The sequence below is a fragment of the Lagopus muta genome, chromosome 12 (assembly GCF_023343835.1).
Source record: "Lagopus muta isolate bLagMut1 chromosome 12, bLagMut1 primary, whole genome shotgun sequence".
NCBI lineage: Eukaryota > Metazoa > Chordata > Aves > Galliformes > Phasianidae > Lagopus > Lagopus muta.
Genome location: NC_064444.1, coordinates 16,425,770 through 16,448,691, shown reverse-complemented (window position 1 = coordinate 16,448,691; position 22,922 = coordinate 16,425,770). Strand labels below are relative to the sequence as shown.

The following is a 22,922-nucleotide window of genomic DNA, read 5'->3' as shown; positions in this document are numbered from 1 at the left end:
CTACCACACTGGAAGCTTTTTTTTTTTTTAAAAAAAAAAAAAAGTGAAAAATTAACAAGGCCTCATCAGAGAATTGGATTGGAGGCAACTCTGACAAATTTTTTTCTAGTTGTAAAGAGAAATGGGACCCTTATTAGATGACTACACAACAGAACAAAGAATGGACCACGTATACAGGAAAGGACTGAAATGACCAACTGTTGTAGCTTTCTTGTTTATACTTGCATCCCTAAGTATTCTGCTATCTATACAGGGAAATGTCAGCCTGGGAAGACAGGCAGAGGAAGGACTTAGTGAAAGCTGTTAAAGGAAGGAGGGGAGGAGATGGAGAAGGGAATGGGACAAATAAAGCATAGGAAGCTGCTCTTATGCAGTGCAATATCAGCTTGTGCAGATGGACTACTGGAAAGTCCTAAGCAGGAGAAAATAGCACTGGTTTTCATGATGTCCTTTAAGTAGCAGCCTAAAATACAAATTACTTTGAATTTGTCTTATGTATCAAACATTTTCTTTAATCTTCTAATGTCCTTAGAGTCTTTAAGTGAATTATAAAGTGTGGGAAGCAAGGGCTGGGGAATAAGGGCAAATTCAAGGCATCAACTGGAAAGGCCTCAAATATCAGTCAGATCCTGTTGGAAAACAAAAAGCTACACTGGCTTAACTTTTTTTTTTTTTTTTTTCCTGTAGGTGTAATTCAGGTAAAGGATCTGCTTTCCAATTCTGAAAGCCTTTTTCACTCAGTCTGAAGAGGGCCCTACTTGTGTTACGGGCGAAGGAATAGAACTAAACTAAAATGATGCTCTGTTCTGTCATTGCCAAGTGTTTCTGATGTTGTAAAAGAACCGAAAAGAGTGAATCCAGATACTGCAGCTTCCAAGAGACGCTGGATCAAGACTGAAGTAGTAGCTCTGTAGTTCCATATTAAGTTTTGGCTTTGTCCTGAAGAAGCAGCCAGGATGTTGGCTGAAGGGAAGCACACTGAAGCACACTTTAGGAAGTCTTGCTTAAGGGGATTTACATAATTACCTTCATTTTTTTTTTTTTTTTAATAAATTCAAATTATACTCTGGCAAGCTAAACAGCTTAGTAACTAGAAGTAGCATTTTGTACACCACTCAAATTCTATTCCAGTACTTTATTTTCTTGACAAAGAAACTATCTATGCTGATTTTAAAATACTGAACCTTTCTAAAAGAAGATGATTTATGTTGTCAGATTTTGTTTGTTTGTCTTGTTTGTTTGTCTTAAGCTACTGAGTGCAGTAATCAAGATACCATTCAAACAAAAACTTTAATTGGCCTTAAAATAATTCTGGGGGCAGTTTACTTGCCTTCATTGGTAACCTATTTAAAAGCCCATTTTCTAGTTAAATGTAGCTTTCGTGTTTGATACGTTACTTGGGAGAACACACCCTATTAATATTTATTTTTAAGTCCACTTATGTTTAGATTTTTTTTAGGTTTTATAACATTAGAGCAATTAATCTGTAACTTTTGTCTAGCTCTATCTGAATGGAAACTAAGATTCAATAATAAACAAAAGTAAGTTTTTCTAATTATTTCATAAACCACAGTAAAACATTAGATAGATTTTAAAAAGTTCCTGTCTAAACATTTTTTTATTTTTTAAACCACAAACTGGTTAAAGACAGGGTGTATTTATTCATGGTGAGAACATGAGCGGCTTGTTTCATGTCACTGTGCTCTTTAAGACTTTTGGAACAGCAAGTTTCAGGCTCGGCATCCAACCTGAACTGGCAGACTGAATAAGAATAAAACCCACCAGTTTTCCATTTCTCAGAATTCTACGTCTGAACAATTCAGTCACTGAATGGCAGTAATACTGAACTGCAATGAACATCACTTAAGCACTTGTAAACGTACAGCTTATGCCAGGGGGTTGTTTAGCATTTAAAAATACGTTGTTTTCCAGGTAGGAAGCAAACAGTGCAGCCACAGGTTATGAGACTAACTTCCACAGCCAGCATTATTTTAAAGAATAATTATTGAAACTGTGGTCATTTGTATCTTCTGCATACTGGTTTTATTTCTCTAACATATTAGCAAATGGGTACACTTTAAGCATGGCTCTTTCAGGTTTTCTTGCTATTGAAAGAATATGTTTGTCAGCATAGAAACAACTCAGTAATTTCATTGTTAAGCAGAAAAAACAGTTTCTAGAAGAAATTCCAACTTGTGCCATAGGGGTAAAAAGTTTGCTTTCTTTTCTCTACTGTGCATTTATCCTGACTTCCAGGCAGGAACTTCCAAACTGAGCTGCTCATAAATGCTAAATGCCTCTGCTTACAGTGTGAAGAGTTTAACTACAGTATTTAGGTGGTTTGTTTTTTATTTTCCAATTTCTGTATCTTTTTTGTGAGTGTGAAGGGAAGCAGGCTAAGAGACAGGTTCCAACGTGACACTTCTTGGAAACAGATTTCATTCTCACTCCTCTAGCATGGACGTAGGAATTTTAAATATTCTGTTTCCTAAAGTCTTCCCCTTCTCTCAGCATGTCCTGGAAAGAGCTGGTCTCTTTTTTTCCTTTCTAATTCAAGGAAAGCTGACTGATGTGGATATTTAACAGATAGCCTATGCTTGCAAGGAATAACTAAAAAACTACAGCTAAACCTACTGGAGAAAATAGATACTAGTAAGGTGCCCATCATTAATATCAAATACCTTCTACATACCTGTTAAGGCCAGGCCTTCTGCTCTTTCAGTCACTTCAATCTGCCACTTTCTTTGAATTCCTTCTCACGCATGCCTAAAATACTCCCAACACTCAGCATCTGGTAACTGCTACTTTCCACTTGGTTTTCTAAATGAACGCTGTCCAGGTATTAGAAGTTAAGGATTTTACGGTCTGGCCTTAGCATCAGAATGCCTCCCATCATGGTCCTTGTTTACAGGAAGCTGGTGAATTTCTCAAAAATGTAGCCAAAGCGGTAAGGAGAAAGCTAACAGCTACAGTGAGCAGAGGTGCTGAATGACGGCAGCTTTTCTGCAGTCTAGGAAGAGGCTAAGATGGTGCCAAAATGCACGTGCGGTACTTTCAGCAAAACAGCCTGCCTCTCGAAACTGGGATAGCTCCATGAAATCATGATCTGAACTACAGTTATGTAACTCAGATATTTTGATGACTTTCACTGAAATATGCTGGAAAGACAATAAGAAGAGGCTTCAAATTAATCCCCCGTAGATAATGTGTAAATATGCAGGAATTAATTCTCTGGCCTTGTTTTAGGACTAAAAACAAAGGCTACAGGCAGACTGTATGCTAAGCTAGTTCAACTGTATGACTGCTATTAGTTTTAAATAAGTCATTGCTTTGGATGCAAAAATACGACTGCATTTTTATAGCACAAATATACTTCTGTGAAGAGGAGTGTGATCTAAACAAAATAACCCTTTCCTTCAATGAGTTTTGGTTTAGTGTAATTTGTAATTATACCCTAGTATTAAACTATTAAATCCACTTACCGTCATCCAGTGTGATGTCTTGTAGTCCTATCTGAAAATTCAATTCTCGATCTTCAGGTTCTGGTTTAATGTTAATAGCTGCCCCATCTGGTGAAAATGGAGATGAATCGCACACGGGATGGTGCACTAAAGATGAAGCTGCATTAAGACCTCCCAGTGCAGGACTATGTGCTTGAGGGGAGTGCTGTCCCGACTGACTTACAGTGGCTGGTGGGGGAGATGAGGCAGGTCCTGAACTAGGAGATTGGTAAGGCATAGGTTGTAGCTGGGGCGACGATGGTCCGGACAGCGGTGAATGGACCAAAGGATGGGAAGCTGTTGGGGATGGGGAAGTGGACGCTGGGTTTGTAGAATGGTATGGGACTTGCTGCAGCTGGGGAGAAGACTGCCCTAGGGAGCGACTCATTGCAGAAGGGACGGAGGCCTGCCCGGCGCTTGGGCAGTGGTATCCCATCGACGGCAGGTGCGAAGATGACTGTCCTGAATGTGCTGAGCGTGCTAGCGGGTGCCCTGCTGCACTCGATGTTGACACAGAACCTGGATTTGAAGAATGGAACGGCATTGGTGGTAGAGCTTGGCAGCTAAGATTTATCAGATGAGGTACAGCTGTGTCTTGCTGAAATGAAATAGCATCAAATCCTTGGCTGGAGGCAGAGTTCATAGGAAGACCAGACTGTTCGTTGTACACATCGCTGGACTGCATAGGCTGATAGGAAGGCCTCACAGGAGGTGGTGATGTTACCTGAAAAGACTGAACCACAGCAGGGGGCAAAACATGACACTCTTCACTTGGACTAAGATTTCTACCTTGCATATGCGACAGGTGGGATACCGCTGAGGTCACCATTGCTGTATATGGTGGTTGAACTGGACACACAAGGCTCCTGGGTGATGTAGACAGTAAATTGTCATGAGGATGGCCTTGCTCTGGTGAAGGCAACTGAGTTCGGATAGAATGTAGGCCTTGGACGTTGCTCGTGTGAGGCAGTGCCAAGGATGGAACAGTAGACAAATCCACCTCATCTCTGTGCTCTTGCTTCATTATAACTAGAAAAAGTAAAATTGTGTATTACAGTTCCAATTCATTTTCATCCTGTGATAAACGCATACGCACTAACTGTCATTTAATAACCATGACAGTACTGTTAATATCCTTTATCCTTTTGCTATGCTTTTATTTTCTTTGACTTCAAGAATTAGCACTACAGGCGTAAAGAGAGAAGAATCCTCCTAGCATTTATTCAAAGGCAGTTTTCTCCTTTCTGAACTACCCTGTATGCAGTGCATGGCTCTTATTGCAACCCAGCCAGTAGTACCTCCAAATGATACAAGTTACCAAGGGTGTGTGTGCAGGGGCTGCTGTCAAGCTCTGCAGTCTTATCTGACTGTTTTAGTCTTATATAAGAGTTCAGAGTGAGGCACAAGGAAAAAGCAAATGCTTTTTTTTTAAAACAGATACCACTTTTACTTGTCTCTTTTTTTTTTTTTTTTTTTTTGAAGCCAGAGGTAGGCTCAGGAAAAGATACAGATTTTAAGAACAAACAGTAGAAAAATATTGGCTTTTTTAAGGCTTGGTTGCTGTTCTACATTTTACATTAATGCTGAAGTGTTAAACATATTAATAAATGGGTGTTGAAATGCTTGTGCAATTACAGCTGCAGTTATAAGTAGAATAGCTTCTTATTTAAGCAGTACGTTTCATTACTTCATTCCACTTTGAATATGCATCACAGGATGCATCTTAGATGATATTTTTGTAATTATCTTAGGAGCTGATATTCTTAAGAATAGCAACAGCTGTATTTGATAACACAAGAAATGTACACCTAATGCACAACTTACTTAGGTAATGTTGCTCAAATTATGCACAAAGTCTGTATTTTTACAGAACAAGCAGCAAGCAGAGCTTATTTAAAGGGTGTAAATTAATGGAAGCTTTCTTTGCCAGCATACAAGTTATCTTCACGAAGATTGTTTCAATATTCATAAAAAAGACTCCGTTAGGTATCTGACCTTAGGTCCTCCAAACAGCAGTAAAGGATCGGGACTCATCGTTTGTTCCCTGTAAACTATGACCACTCTCAGTGGGCACAAATTTCTTAATAGCAAGGTAGTGGCAGGCAAAGCAGGAGGCACTGTATATCTAGTATTGTCTCGTGCCAAACATAAAGGATTAAGACTTGTTTTGTTTTTTTAACTGAAACACGGTTTTCACTTCTGTTCAAATTCAAAAATATTATCTCAGAAAGGGCTGCAATATGTCTGGGGAAAAAAAAACAACTTTTCTTTCTTTTCCTTATATCTGAAACTGTTTTTGTGGATATTTGGGAGGGAAAAAAAAACACAGAACCGGATGCACAGAACCTGATATTCTGTGACCTCACTGCCCTCTCTGTCATCACTGGTTAATGAGAAGCAAATTCTGAGACTTATAATCATCCTCAAAAAATGGTAAAATGCAAATTATTCTGTAAAATGTGTAACAAAGAAATAATTGGCTGTAGTTGTAGCCCTGTGGCTTATTACTCTAAATTTCACAGTTAAAGCTAGTCGCATCTACCTGTCAAAGGTACAAAGACTGTCCGAACTACTTTCAAATGTTTACCTTAAAAAATATATATGTAAAATGCAGCTTTTTACTTTTTTTTTTTTTTACATTTAGTACCTGGTGTGTAAGTAAAACGCTGAGATTGGCTTTTTTTCCTCTTGCCATTGCAGAGATAAAACTGCACCTGAACTGCAGCTGTAATAGTTTTGTTGTGGTATGGTGGGATTTCAAGTATGATGTTTGCCTGTAAGAAAGTTTTGAAGAAAAAGTTTTACATATTAAATGCAAATGAAACTGCTATTAATCACAGAACCAAAACAGTTTAACAGTAAAACTAAAGCAAACTGATATTCCTCAACAGATGAACTTCAAATTTATGCCAATATTACATATCAAAGCAGCACTATTAGCAAACTGTAAACCAGAGACTTCTTTTCTTTCCTAAACCGAAGCGTTCTGAAGGTAGCACTGGTAATTAAAGAGACACTTGTAAATGATGCTTCATTTGGCTGCCAGTGCATAAAATACAGCAGGAGTCAAAAAGAATTGCACTTTGGCTCACTCAAGCTTGAAAGAAAGATTCTAATGCGCTGGAAATTACTTGTCATCTTACAGAACTTATCTTCAGGTTTTTTTTTGTCCAATTTGAATTTCTTTTTGCAATGCTTTCTCAAGCACACTACTTCCAGTTCTTTCAGCACGTCATCTTAATGGCTACTTTAAAGAATCAAGGCAATTTAGAAGTCTCCAGTTGTCTGTCTGAATCAGACAATATCTGCTTTTGCTAAACAAAGTCTAAATTTCAGAACAATGAAGAGGAGTAGATCCTCACTTTAAGACATAATTTCTAAAGAAAGAAAAAGAAAGTTTCTCACCCCTTGACACTTTTCCCTAATTATTTTCCCTTCTACCTCCCACTGAGGTCGTCCATCTGTTGGGAGAAATTAACAAAAAATTGAAGCAAAAAGCATCTTCTACAATCCTTAAATACTTAATGTTAAATACTTGAGAAGTGCATTTACTGTCAGTCATAAAACAGCAATTCTGTGAGATACATTACTGCATAGGGATTCTTTGGAGTTTAAGTGCTGCAGTCACTGAAGCTGAATGTTGTGTAAGATTCTGCATTTAACAGAACCTGATTACAAACAGCTGGATCTGACTCTAAAGGAGGCAGTGTGGTTGGAGGGATTCTTTTTCCCAACTAATTTTTAAAAATGAAGGTAAATAACTAATACTGCTTAGGATTATTCAAACAAACATGCTGAAGATTAACAGGTTCAGTCACCATGTGAGAAACAATATATACCATAGCTGCCTGTACATATCCAAAGGTTATAAAACGAAGACAAATACGTGCTGCAGAACCAAAAGGCCCTGTAGTTCAACTTTGGGCAAGCTGTCTGTGCTGTGAGGGAAGTCACTGCACCTTGGCAAACATCCTCCTGGTTCTGACCTAGCACAACCTGCCATCCTTAATCTACAGTCCAGCAGCAGTGTGTCCTCAAAAGGGCTTAAAAGTACAACCTGAAAAAATGGATATCAACATATACCATACATTAAAAGAGCAACTCATGCTACATTTGCCAATTAAAAAAAATCACCACACTTCTACTTAAATATTTAAGAAAAACAAGGATGTGGCAGAATTGGACTTAGCTGCAACCCCTTAATTTACTTTGTTTAGTGATAACACAGGTGCACACGTTACATATACACACTGCTCCAAGATGCTGAATTATCCAACATTTGAGTAAGTTAAATTATCACTGCTGGAACTGGAATACCGGTTTCAATTTTTCAGGAAAGAGTAGCAAAGATATTTTCATAGCGTTTTTGAGTGTCGAATTCCCCAGTTGATGTAGTTGCATTATTAAACAAAATTTGTTATGCAAATAGTAGGTATTTCTGGAAAATGACAAAACTAGGGAAAAAAAAAAAAGGCTTAACTCCAGCTAAAAAGCAAAATTCTTCTACTAATTTTCCACATTAACATCTGTTACAGACAGTTCTTACATCACAAATGTAACTTCTCAGTGAATTTTCTATCTATATTTGAGACTTGCAGGAACTGAGCCTGTATGTTTCTGAGGCAACCACCAAAACTAAATGAGCCCTTAGACTGCGACTCTGAAGAATCAGAGACTGAGTAAAAAATTCAATTTTAATATTAGGTTTTGTGATATACATATTTAGTCATGTATTTTTAATACATTTATTGAGATATATTTTAAAATTTTAACCTAAAATAACAGGAGAGCTAAGCTAGTGTCTTTGAAAAAGCTCTGATTGCAACCAAAGCCTTGAAGCAGAATAAATAATTAAGTTCCACGTAATGATAAAACATGAAGTAACACCAAAAATATCAGTGAAAACCAGTACATTTCCATTAGTTCCCATTTTCGTTTCTCACCTTTTCTTGTTATATCAAGAAGAAGAAAATAAATGATACGATCTATTAACTGCATCCTTTCTCAAAGCCAGTTCTGCTGCAGCTGTCTTCCCGAATCACAAGCTCTGTTGTCAGCAATCACTGCCAACCACCTATAGATCACTGCTCAAACTCAAGTTTCAAATTCCTACTTCAGACTTCATTTTGTTATTTTTAAAAACATCCTTTCTTCCTAAAATTAAGCTCAGGTGCTGTTTGTTTGTTTTGTTGTTAAGGAATAAAAGGAGGGAAGCATTTACCTTGTCCTTTTTCAAAAAATATGATTTTTGATTCTGGAAGGAAATTAGATCCTGTTACCACCATTTCATGGCCTCCATTGACTGAGCAACTATTGATGCTGTACTTCTCAATCTGAGGAAGTTCTTGAGCAGATCGCTGAGCTTTAAAACAAAAGGAAGAAGAAAAACATTACTCGCAGTTATCACCATAGCAGCAATTCTCCTATGGCCCTAAACTAAAGCACTGGAGTAGAAACTAAAAGTCACCTATAAATATATACTTGTATATATTAAATTATACATTATATATAAGTATATAAATTGTGCATAATTTAACTTGTTTGCTCTATTTACCTAATTTCAACATAATTATTTTAACAAACAATAAGAAGCCATTAAACCCAACAGATTCTACTGTTACAGCAAATGCAATTTTCAAGTTAGGAAAAGTAAGTTAAAAAGTACTTTAAAAGCTACTTTCTTATTTGATACGTTTCCTTACTGCCAGCATTTAAAGACATGAACTTCCTACAAGTTCAGCTGCTCATCAGGTATTGCTGTAAAACAAGTAATGGCATACAGACTGTTGTAAATGAAAGGTATCATTTCTTCCTAAAATAAATAATTTCACCACTGCCTCCTTCTGCATACAGGAGCTTCTTAAGCTGATAGTGTGTGACTGCAGTATTAGGTTTAAAGCTTAAAACACTGCTCCTCAGAACCTCCAGATTACCCACTGCTAAGTACCATCCTCAAATAAACAGGTATCATTTTTTCTTAATTAAGCTCCTTACACACAATTTCACACACAATCATTACAGATATTCTGACAATAAATGTCATCAGAATGACATTATTACAGACATGTGCAGGAAACATGAGTATGAATTACATATAGTTAAAGCAATCTTACAGCATTCAACAGGTATGGAAGCAGTCTGCAGAGATAAGACTTTTCCACTAGGCTGTGGGATGTGAACACGAAACACGAGTCGGACTCTGGTGTTCTTTCTTCCAATATCTGTCTCTCCCTTGCGGAGCTCAATATCTGAATTGCGAAGTTTCAAGATACCCGCACAATCGATACTGGAGGGAGGTGAGGAAGGATGGATTAGAAGAGAAATGGAAGAAAACAAATCAAACTTTTGCTTACGTATACTCTGCAAGCCTTTCTGTTAAAGAATGAAGATGATGCAAATTTTCCCCATGTTAGGCTGTTTTAAATGTTTCCATTAACAGATGTTAGTGTCAAAGGTCAGCAAATTTTATATATTCTGCCTTACAAACACCTAGCTGCTGCTTTTTTCAACCTCTAGTGTTATTCAAAGCAAGCTGTGTAACACAGTAAACATTTACAAGGATGATATTTAGTTCAGCTTAGGAAGAGAGAATGACAGAACTGCAGCTGTCACGTCCCAGCTTCCCTTCCGTATGGTTATTGATTATTCACATAAGCCACACAATACTTCAATCAAATAACGCAGAAGCTTCTGAAGACTGTTACTGTGATTCCAGAGCATTCAGTGGAAGAAGCCTGAGATCTGTAACTTTAGGAAATCTAAGCTGGCCTTAGGAGTCTCATTAGAAATAGACAACAAGCTACATTAACAAACAGCTGCTTCGCTCACTTCATGGACTCCAGGCAGAACAGAGCAGTATAACTGTTGCTGAAACTAAGCAGTATTAAACTGTTATTTGGCACATTCTATCTGTCAAGACTGTTAAAAAAAATCTGTCAAGATCTGTTAAAAAAAAAAATTTAAGAGAAAATGTCTGTCAGGATATGAGAAGTCAGACAACCACGTTACTGAAAAACAAGCAGCTGAACTCTACCAGCCAGTTATAGTTCACATGCAATTCTACAAATGTGGGGTCATACATATGTACAGATTAGATGGAAAGTATAAACCCCCAAGTCGTTCATCTTCCCATCAATCACATGAGCTTCCTTGTTTCCCTGCTTCATTACTTCTAACATTACCTGCAGACTTATTTCTGAGCGCTGACACATTTATCACGAATCATAAATATGCTGTTTTACCAAATGTTCCTTTAGTACAAATGGAAAGAAAAAAAAGACATATCAGCTGAAGAGCTGCAAAGTACCTGGCTGACATATTATTTTCAGGAAGAAGTGGTATTTCCAAAACTTTTGTGCTGGCAATGATTATCTCCTGACTTGCTGTAGCAACAGTTTTTCCAGTGATTCGGTGCACCTGGTAAAATGCATGAGGCCTTAAGTAGCGATCATCTGCAGTTCCGATGAACATCTGCAGGTTTACAGGCTTTTCGCTGTAGCCCAGGAGCTGATGAAAAAAAGGTGCATTTAAACATTAGTTCATTTTTCTGCATTTGTGTGAAAGAGCAGTACTTAGTTTGCGTACTTATTCAGTCTCCTGTGTTTGGGATTTTTTGTTTGTTTTTTTTTGTTTGTTTGTTTTTGTTAAGAGTGGGAGTGTGAGAAGAAAGAGAAAGGAAGCAGTTTGGAATTTCTGTTTCTATTGTTCTGGGCTGAGCAACTTCTGGACCATTCCTACAGCAAGGGAACTATTGGAAGGCAAAGAATTCTGGATTCTGCTGTCCCCAGATCTCCCTGTACCTTTGAAAGGCCAGCCCAGTCCAACTTCTACCACAAAACGTCCATAACTGAACTACACTGACTTCAGCTCTGAAACTCAAATTCTGCTTCCTCCTTGATTCCAGCTACCGTCAGCAACTCACCTGTTTGCAGGCAAGCAGAAAAACAGATGTAATAATGTTAAATCAAAAAGTCACATCTTATAGCTTGATCAATCCTTACCTCTTGGGATCCTTGTTACAGTGAAGGAAAAGTACCTGCCACTAAAGGTACACAAAGCTTAAAGTCACGGCAACTTTTATTAAATGCAATATTCTGTCCTATAATTGACTAATTTCCATCAGGTTTCTTAAAGGATTGCATTTATTTGCATTTATATACGTATTTCTACTGCTGATAGGCTTATATTCTTTCAAATATGTAAAATCTTTTTGCTCTGACTAGAGTTCTCAGTATGAAAAGCTAAATTCAGAAAAAGAAACCTAAAACCTCAGTCACCAACAAAAGTCTAGGCTACCAGAGTTGATATCCATGTAAATAAATGCAATATTGAAGCATTTACTGATGTCAAAGTACAGACAAAGCTGCTGTGACTGTCAGTGTTCTGACAGGTTTCTTGCCATGCATTTGTTAAGTCACCCATAAACTACAGCAACACAAACAGCTCGCAACATCCTTCTCTTATCATCCCACTGCAGGTGGGACAGAGGGACTCATATTAATTAAGGATAATTTCCTTTTAATACTTGATGCAAGACTCCATCTTTACAAAATATTTTACTGTAATACCAAAACACTCTTTGAACAAATCTCCATTCTTTTAGAACACTTAAGTATTCTTTACACGTTATTCACTCTAAGTACATATATTAATTTAGCATTTACAGCAGCCACCTTTTCCAAAATTCTCAACGCTGTGACTCCACCATCCTTTTTCCTCAGCTAAAATTCAGTCTTAACATGATGAAACACAGGCTGAACGTGAGCACTGTGGAACGTATTCACTCTTAATACTAGGAACTATAAAAATTACAAGCCAGACCTATTCAAGAACTTGAATAACTTCCAAGCAGGGTCACTGTGACAAAGCTGACTTCCAATTAAAGCTATCTCCACCTTCTTTAACAATGGATACACACACAACATACACACAGATACATACACAACAGCTCTAGAGATAACAGCAGTGACACTAAGACTTGTAACGCCGTGCCAGCCTGCCAGCAGAGACCGTACAGAAGCCTGCACAGAGCAGGAGCTAAATTCAGTGAAGCAAAGTACATCTGGTGCTGCAGGGGTACAGCCTCCCAGGCAGCATGGCTGCTCCACATGAGCACTGCTCAGATCTGTTTCTAACACTACTTCCATTATTCCTGAGTTCGCCCTCTATGCTTGGCTCATATATGCTATGGAAGACACAGGGGGCTGAGTTTCCAAATGTTATTCTGCAAAGTGTTCTGGAGGAAGGGAAAGAGGCAGAAAAGACAAAAAAAAAAAAAAAAAAATAAAACATCCCCATCCCACCAACAGATTGGTTACGTATCAGCAAGTTATCAAGAGCACTTTCTGAATGATGATCTTGTAATACAAACTTGTATGCATGCACTGTACTCCTGGTTCATATATACCAGATTAACCAACAGATGAATGTGAAACTGAATGCTCCAACAACATTGCAAGGAAGAATGTTGTAACGAAACAGAATGCACTCATACAATAATTTAGAGAAAACCTATGCATGTTACAAATCAGAAACATATAAATCAGGCTTCTCATGATTTAAAGTGTTCTATAATAACATTAACATAACCCCTAAGAATTTCATACACACTGAAAAGCAATAAAAGCTTAAACCAATCTCAAAAGAAAAGCAAACAAGCTTCCCTCCACCACCACTGAGCTGTGTTAATCAGACACTTACACTACGGCCTTCTCATGCACTGCTGTAAAGCACCTGTGGTGAAGGCTGTTAAAGGCACTGGAATATATATGGTTAGGCAGAGTAATAACATGCTGGAAAACTAGAAGAGCCTTCATAAAATTTTACTTTTCCATAAAGTGATTTACTGTGTTTATTTCATGTTTAAAATTAAAAGAGAACGTGAAAAGTAAACAAAATTAAACTATAAATATAAATAATGTCTACAAGTGAGTGTGACAAGTAAGCAAGCAGTGGCAAAGTAAAAGAATAACCTTGTCTCCTACACTGCAGTGTAATTCTGGGCCTGATTACAGAAACAGGAGCTACAAAGAACCAAGGAAATATTTTTTTCTAAGTAAGCAATGAGCAGCTTAAGTGTTTTCATATTTAAACATCGTGTTTCCAACAGCAAAAAAGATGGCAAACCTAATTGCCTATGGAAGCTGTACACGTGGAGCTGAAACTTTTGGCAGCTGGAGAGAGCTGCTTTAGATTTTAGCACTTTCCCTTCTCTTGTCTAGGTATGCATTACAAGGATTCCACAAGTGTACACCAGTAAATTCACACAGCATTGTTAATCAAAGAGAAGATGTTGTTGGGGGACAGTGAGTCAAAGCGTTAGTAAAAAATGAGATGAGATCTTGTGGAAAAGATGCCTGCACCTCATTAGTAAGAAGGGAGCTGGAGACTCTGGGGGCTAAAATGAACTGTTTTACAGTGGTGGTAATCTCCAGAGCCTGCTCAGCCTGCTCAATGGCACACTTCTCTTGCATAATGTCTTTCTGAGGAAGTTTCCCATCGTATCTATCTTTGTAGCATTTTTTTGGTCCTTTAAAAAGGCCAAGGTAATATCAAAGCAGGATGGGTTAGTCAGAAACAGCAATAGTTGTCTCCCAATTACATTCCTGCAGTATCTATGACTGTGATTCACGTTCACGTTGTGACAGGAACAGCTACAGATCTCTAATTCTGGTTGAGAGCTGTTTTGCATTTAAAGCACAAGTTCCCTTTTACTCACTAAATATGATATTAATCTCCCTTATTTTTAGGCCTGCAGATCACTTCCAAAGACGTACAATCCATACATGCTGTGGATTAGCTACTCTTTTTATGCTGCTTTGGTTTATGGTCAATACTAAGGACAGTCCAGTGGAATTAACTTCCACTGCTAATGCTTCTGAAACTAAATGATGGAGCTAAGGTCTAACATAAGTCCCAATACAGTATCACGCTAACAACAGAATTCTGTGAGCATGAAGATTATTTCTTTTAGAGAATCATTCATGACCCTCCTCCTGAGCCACATTCTGTGCCTAGCACAACATGAACGTGCAATTAAAGACAGCCTATCTCATATCATTCCTGAGAACACAGGACAATGCTGGATTACTTGGTTAATTTATCTTGAAATACTCCTACTTCATTTCACTGTAGTTGTATTCAGCAGTACGCAGAAGAGCATGAATGTAACATCAGTACAAGAATAAGCCTGGTGACAGCAAGCCTAAATATTGTGATAGAACCTCTACACCTTTACACCCACCATCCTTGGTCCCCACTGGAGACTGAATTACCAAGGAATCCAAACGGACCAGCAACATGACAAGCTCTCCCCAAGGGAAAGGTGGCATCTGGATCCCGAATCACCATTGTTGATGCAATAATAGAGGTTTGCTATCCACAATCAACTTCAAATTATATCAAATTATGAGAAATTACATACTTGGAAATTTAAAACACATTAAACTACAGCTTGGTTTTCATTCAAAAAATGTTGACTCTTAGAAATGTTGATTTGGTGACAGTGGAGCTAGTTACACTTCCTTCCTAGCTCATCTTAGGCACAATACTGTGCGGTAAGCAGCCCAAACATTTAAGTTCAACAAAAAACATGCCATTTTTTCTTCAATGAAAATACCTACATAACTTAAGAAAACACATATAATGTTCTGTTCAAGTGTCTAGTGAAACTCTGGTACCTGTTATTTGAGCTTACTGTAGTAGATAACCCATGATTTGTACAGCAAGAACATAATGTTTCTGTAGAGATTATAGGTATCAAAACTAACCTGTTTTACAAACTTCTGGTCAGTGCTGCAGAACTGCTATGATGAAGATCCATTACAATAAATTGCTATGATATCAGCCTACGTGAGCTTCAGTCACGGGTCATTCACAGAAAGACTAACAAAACCAAACTTTTTGTTTGTTTTTCTCCCCATGCACATCAATGGAATAAATGTTGGAACGCACACAATCCTACAGCTGTGTGCTACAAAAAAACATTATTTTTAAAAAAATATACCACTTTCCCAGGAGCAGCCAGCAGTGTGCTGCAGCCAGCTAATAAGTTACTGTGTACTGTCACTACTGACCTCTAGAAACCCTCCTTTGTAACAGAATACTGATACACCACCCACTGCTTTGCAGAGGAAACTCAGCCAAGTTGCTTTTGTGTTTCTATATCGTTTCCATAGCAAAGGTCAGTGCATGCGTAAGTTAAACTAAAGCTGGAAGGCTAAAGACTGAAGGTCACAACAGGATAAGCCAGAAGAGCCTCACGCCAAAGCAGTTCCAGCCTCATTAACTACACTGCACACAGTAAACTCATGCAGGTCAATAGTTTGCAATTTTTACCAAGTAAAAAGAGAATATGTTAATGAGACATTTTCAATCATCAAGATCAAAATAACTAGTTATTTCTTCCTTAATGGTCTCATGACAGCTGGATGCATTGCAGTGGTGTCTTATTCCTTAGAGCAACCCCAAAGTTACACAGTAAGGTCAACAGAGGAGAAAAGGTCCAATTATATGAAGGCAAAAGGGAAAGGAAAAACAAAGCTGTTTTCTTGTATTAGGTATTTTTACTTTCTACAACTGTATAAATAAAGACATGGAATAATTCACCATGATATCTAAACAACCCGAGAAGAAAGGAACTTTTACTACGCAAGTTTTACTTTACTTTCGAACAGCTGTTTACCAAACAAAACCTGCCAGAGCTCCCCACAATAATATCATAAGGAAAAAAAAAAGCCTCTGAGATATTTTGTCCTTGGAGACAATGGAGATGGGACCAACAAGCTTGGCATACTCTGGCTAACAATACCCAAGAAGCACCGAAGCAACAGAACGACTAACACTGGTGGTGCAATTTCCAGACATTTATCAACAGTGGCATTTTGAAAAGCTTGAACTGACCTATATGTACAAAACCAAGAAATTAGTTCAGGGAAACTATTGAAAAAAAATATCAGTGACTACAATTATCACCTCGTTGGCCTTGCAGAGGTGCAGAAAGGGCTCACCTACGATCTCCTGTGGACTGTTCACATGAAATGGGAGGAATTCATTGCAAGGGAACTCCACTCAGATTTCTCTGACAATACCCCAAGCAGCGGCTCAGAAACACTTAGTGCATGGGAATAGGTTATTTTTTAAATTTCATTCTGAGTCCACAAAGCTTTTAATGTTACAAGAAGTTAAATTCCTGATTTTAAAATTAAATGTTAGAACAAAACATCTACTTCCTCTTCCCGAATTGTGGTACTATTATCAATCAGCTGATTATTTGATGTAGGAAGGAATAGCATGCACATCAGAAAAGAGTCCTCCTTCCTCGTCTGCTAACAAATTTGTTGAGTAGACTAACTTAAAGATGTTATAATAATACAGACCTCTGGGATTCAGAATAGATAAATTAGAAATAATGAAGTATGAAAGAGCAAAAGTTAATAAACTACTAGACTGTGGCACAAGTCCAGATTAAAAGCATTCTGAAGGTCATCACAAAGATGAATGAGTCCTGCAAAGGACCAAAACAAAACTGCCAGTGCATTACTGGCATATTACCATATAATCATACAATGTACCGAACATCCTTCAAGGTTTTAAAAAGCTGGATTTTCTGTTTCTGAAATTTCACACACACTCACTGCTTGCAGATAATTTGAAAGTATTTTAATACGAATTTCAAGCATGTTTTGAAGAGTATTTTTCAGCTCTGACTCTTGTGCCATTCTATGCTACTAAAGAAAGGAAAGCAACTCATAGTTAAAATAGCAGTAGAATCACAGAATTGTAGGGGCTGGAAGTGACCCCTATAAATCATCGAAATCCAACCCCCTGCAAAGCAGGCCTCCTACAGCAGGGCGCACAGGTAGGAGTCCAGGAAAGTCTTGAGTATTTCCAGAGGGGAATCCACAACCCCCCTGGGCAGCCTGTGCCAGTGCTCCATCACCTTCACTCTGAAGTTCCTTTGCATATTGGTGCAGAACTTCCTATGCTCAATTTTATGGCCACTTCCCCTTGCCCTGTCCCCACAGCCCGCAGAAAAGAGGTTGGCCATGTCCTTTTGACTCCCACACTTAAGATATTTATAAACATTAATAAGATCACCTCTCGGTCTTCTTTTCTCAAGGCTGAACAGACCCAGGTCACTCAGCCTTTCCTCACAGGGGAAATGCTCCAGGTCCCTTATCATCTTTGTGGCCTTCCAATGGACACTCAACTTCACACACTGCAGAACTGCTAGCTACATCAAACCCGCCATCACAATACATGCCGTGTTCAGTTTGCTCTATGCTACCCAAAAAATAGCATTATTTCTGATCTTCAAAATTCCAGTGCCAAATTATGCGATGGACAGTTTTCCAGATGAGCCTTTCAGGGAAAGCCTTTGTAACTTACAGAAAAAGCATGATCTGGCTTTGGGAAAAAATGATGGTTACTTTTCCACATCTTAGTAACCACACCACACAAAAACCAGACAACTGCCATTACTGATCCAGTATGCCACATTACTTTTTTTTTTTTTATTTCATATTCAAGCATTTTCTAGATTGAGTATTCAAACATACATTAGATGCATCAGTGTAATTTTGCTATCTATCTGGGGGATTCTAGAGCAGATGTTTATATAGTCATGTATATCTGTTCTTAGAAATATATTCATGTCTAGAATCTCATCCAAAGGTCACTGCTTTGTCCAATACAGCCAGTTACATGATTCACACAGGTTGACACTTACTTACCTTCTCCCTTCTACATATATTTGCAGGTTACTGTTACCAAACAATACTGAACAATTAGAGCTGGGCTGCAACCTGTCCTCTGGTGATGTACAAGTAAGGGGAAGAATTCAGGACAAATAAAAAAGCATTAGAATTGAAAAAAATGAAGACAGAAGGAATGGGAAAGGTCATGAGACACACAGAAAAACCATGCTGTTTATTGGGCTGTGAGAACAACAGGGAGAATCCTGATATAACGCCTGTTACTCAAGAAGTTACATGAACTGGTTGCAAAGAACACTTGAAAAAAAGCACAGAATTACAGGCCAGGAAGCAAACGCTCATTTATATGATCTTTCATTAACTTCTTGGACCATCTCTGACATTTCTCAGTTAGATCCTTCCATGTAGGTTACAGTTACAGCATACATGCATTCAGGCAGAGTTCGACAGGCTTTCAGAGGACACCCTTCTGGTTCAGAACTTATCATGTCGTTCAAAAATCAGTATATTTTTTCTCCTCTTGCAACTCCTCAGTCATGCCCCTCATGCTCTGTGACCATATTAAACAGAGCTGACATTCAGTCCCTCCTTCACAGGCCTCAGGTAAGAAGTTTCTGCAACTACAACTGCATACACCACTTTTTCTTCAATACTTTAATTTTTAATCCAACATCTTTCCTCAACTGTAACACTGCTGAGTACATACAAATTTCACATGATGCTCCCCCTCCTCTGTTCTGGCGGATACAACTATTGTAAGAGCTCTGCACATGGCAGAGTAACTAATGAAAGATTCTACCCCTTAAGTGTTACAGCTAAAAAAGACACATATGGTTCAAGCAATTTCCTGATAGCTACCACTGCCCCAAATTTACATTGCATATACGAGACACAACCCATGAGTGGAACCTACACAACACCTGTTGCAGATATGCCATCACTTGAGATGAAAGTTCCTCTTAGCATTGCTCACACCTACAACTCATCCCCACTGTGGGAGCACCTTGCCACAGGACACACTACTTGCATAGAGAACAAGGAGCTCAAAAGCCCCTTCTACACTGACTGTAAGGTCAGAGATCACCTTCCTCAAGAGGAACAGAACAAAACATGAAAATATTTGTTGTGCACAACAGAAAGTGGGTTTTTTGTGTGTGGTTTTTTTTTGTTTGTTTGTTTTGTTTAATAAATAATTTTAGAACAGGAAGCTAAAAAAAAGAGAAACTATTCCTGAGAGATCCTGAGATGTGTTTCTGTCCATCCTGAAATGCTCTAAATCACACACATGAGGACTCGTGAAAAGCCTGAACCGCTTTAGATAACAGGAAAATCTCATTCTAGCAAACTGTAGAACAAACACGTTATTATGTACGTATGATCTGGGGCAAGAGTGAGAAGGCATTTATGATCATTCATACAAGATTCAGACAAAATGCAGCACCTATTTGTTCAGAAGGCTTCTTAGATATGTAAAACACTAATCCACTGAGTTAGGTGAAGGCAGAGGCTCTCAACGGCTGCTTTTGTCTCCTGATTATGCATTACAAAATCGTCACACAATTTGCATGACAATTTCAAAATGTCACCTTTCCCCTTGCTAGCCCTGCTGCCAAGATATTTATTTCCCCCCTGTGAAAACTGGCAGGGAGAAAAATCTCGCGGATTTTTCTACTCAGGTACAGTAAGTAATGCCAAATTACATGGACTAGCTGAAACATACCCTCAGGCAAGCAGAGATTAAAGCAACAGTTATCTGCTATTTAGGAACTTTTGCCACTAAAAAGCTGAATATAAGACAACTGCGTTACAGAATTACTTCCTTAAAGTCAATGAACTTACACAACAAAGCACGATGCTCAACTCATTTCATTTCCTCACATTTGGAAATAAGCTGATTAAATGTACTCACAACAGATGATGCCAAATTTGTCAGAAGCTTAGTTTCCTAGCAACTGGTACAGTACAGTATTAGTAATAGATTAATGACATGTGCTAATAGATTAATGGCTTGAAGATACGCAACATCTTAAAATCTTTATTTTAAATAACATATCAACTGTACATGCAGAACTAGAGGCTTCATAGTTAGGAAATTAAGTGCTCTTTGCATATGCTCTTAATTCAAAAGCAACAAAAAGTTTGAAGCAAGAGCCTTCAAGCACCCATATCCTTCCTCATCTCTGACCTGCTTAACTTATAGACACGTAACACAAGAGAATGCCCAGTACGTTGTTGCAGTGATCACACACATGGATCTAAGTGGTGTAAGGCCAAGAGCACAAAAAAAGTCAAATTGTAACACATATCTTGAACTGAAGTTGTGCAGTAAACTTCCGTAAGTGCAAGCAAAGACTGCATCTTTGCATTTGTGTCTGCACACAATAGTATTTACTTTTCACCAAACTTGGCCCTTAGCATACCGTTTTTTTACCAGCAGTGAGTGAAAAGTTAATTCAAATCCTTCTTTTGTTTCATAACAATTTCCTCTTTGCCATCAAGAACAACAATTTCTAATCCAGCCGGAAGAGACCAAACTGCAAAACTGAATATTGATCTGAATTTGTGTTCATTTTACTTTAGAGCAGCACAGCACAATGCACATGTTTAAGCACAAGACTGTGAAACAACTATAAATACTATGCCCTTTTTTAAGACAGCATTCTTGTCATGGCAAGGTATTTCACAATCCTTACATGAATAAATACCTTTGACAATAATAAATCACATAGGTTACAGAGTTGTTGTTTTCTGACTTAGGTCTAAGCACTGCTACAGAAGCATCCAGTAGTACTGTGAACAAAAGAAACCCCATGGGTATCTGTCAAGTCTGGAAAACATCAGCAAAACTGGTTCCCTTAACACAAATAGAAGCGCAGGACACGAGCACCAGGGGAGAAGAAATAAATAAATAAATAGCTTCCAAAAGCTCAGCAGAGACTTATTTTGTCAATTGCAATCTCCCAAGATTCTGTTCTTACTAACAATGTATTGAACGCCAGTGCCAGCTACCTTGGCATGTGAAAGTTGTGTCTACTTGTCCTCCACTGACTAAAACAACGCGATGCTCCACAAAAAGAAATGTCCCCAGTTAACCTCTTTCAGATTCCAGCCTAGCTCAGGCATCCTCTCTTTTCTCTAGCACACAGAACAGACATCCCTGCTGAGCACCTGACTGTTGTCTCTACTGCACTATGAAATCGAGCACGTCTGCCAACAGGAGGTTTGAGCTGGTTGGGTCATGGTATCATCACTAGGAGGAAAACACTGAGGAACTCCACAGGGAAAACGAAAGCTGGCTGAAAAGCTCACAGTAAGAATGGAAATGAAGGAATGGCAGAAGATAAGAGTGATGAAAGACACTCCAGGAAGAAAAGATGTGATGACAAGATCCGGTCTTTTTTTGGAGACAAAGAGCAAGGAAAGGTACAGATGAAAAAGTCTACAGAAAGATGAAGAAGAAAAGAGGAAAAATTAAAAAATAAAATAAAATTTAAAAAAAAAAAAATCAAGGTAAGCTATCATAAGAAACAAAGTTGGGAATGTAGCCCAAAGAACATGACTAAGTGTCAGTCTTCAAGAACTGCATTAGACAAAGGGCTTGGAGACTGCAAGAAAACAGTCAGTCCAACAGATTTAATTTCTGCTGGTACACCTTTGTTCATATTGCATAGCTTCAGAGCTTGAGAGAATCAAGTACTGGTAAACAAATCCTGAAGTCTGCTCAGCACTGAGACATGTACACACGTCACCTCACGGGGAGACATCTCAGCTTGAGCACCGTACCTACTTGTAGTCACAACATCAAACACCCATGCATTTTGCCCTTCAAAGATCACTATGGCAGAACTTTCATATGAAACCCAAGCCAAATTTATCAGGACCTTACATCTAACTCTGATCTCAGCAACATTTGGTTGGCATTTGTGAAGCATACAAGTACTATGCTTCAGATGTCTTCAGCATTTGGAACATTTAGCAGTAAGGAAGAAGCCAGTCAAAACAGCTCATCAACAGCTGTTAATGGCCAGTACTGGGTATCAAAACAGGCAGTGCATCACCACCCTCTCAGTCAGAGAACTGCTGTCTGCATTGCTGTATCTACATGAGTTTCACTACTGAAAAAAACAAACTGTTCTAAGGGACAATAAAACTTGCTCGATTCAGTTAAGACAATGGAAACAATGACAAAACAGAAGGCGGGGGAGGAGGGGAACAAGTCTTGCTGTTACAGATAAACAGTCCAAATCTAAGCTAACTCTTACATTGCACAGGTTACAGCTAGAGGAGAATCTTACCCAGGAAGGAATACGAGCTTCACAGAAGGCAACAATCCACAGCATCATAAATGCCAGTAACTGTACTTAACAGAAAAAGTTATCTTGGATTCAAGAAAGCCAGACATCCTACCTTCACTACAGGGTGTCCTCCAGTAGACGCTTTTACAGCTCCTCTGCTTCCTTCTGTTTCATAGTGAGCTCTGTGATGAGTTTTAGGCTGGACTTCTATTTTCAGTTCACACTGCCCATAATGACTTGGTAAAGGCCAGTCAAGAGGTGGCAACGAAGATGTGCTGCAGTCAAGAGATGAACACTATGGTTAAATGAAGCATGACATTTGGCCAGCATGGTATCAAAACAATGTGTGTATAAAATATCATGATTCACTTTCCTAACAAATGGTTACCAAACAAGAACAGCTATTAGCCTAA

The 22,922-nt window shown here is 38.4% G+C and overlaps 1 protein-coding gene across 3 annotated transcripts in view; it reads right to left on the bottom strand.

Annotated features, from left to right (window-relative positions):
• NFATC3 (nuclear factor of activated T cells 3) overlaps window positions 1-22,922 on the bottom strand; it is a 76,093-nt gene that overhangs the window by 14,765 nt on the left and 38,406 nt on the right. For all 3 annotated transcript variants that reach the window (XM_048958072.1, XM_048958073.1, XM_048958071.1), the window contains exons 3-9: window positions 22,622-22,784; window positions 10,807-11,006; window positions 9,614-9,786; window positions 8,722-8,862; window positions 6,906-6,961; window positions 6,148-6,274; window positions 3,483-4,529 (exon numbers count right to left, since the gene is read on the bottom strand). In XM_048958072.1, the coding sequence (XP_048814029.1) occupies window positions 3,483-4,529; window positions 6,148-6,274; window positions 6,906-6,961; window positions 8,722-8,862; window positions 9,614-9,786; window positions 10,807-11,006; window positions 22,622-22,784 (1,907 nt within the window). The remainder of the gene's footprint in view (window positions 1-3,482; window positions 4,530-6,147; window positions 6,275-6,905; window positions 6,962-8,721; window positions 8,863-9,613; window positions 9,787-10,806; window positions 11,007-22,621; window positions 22,785-22,922) is intronic.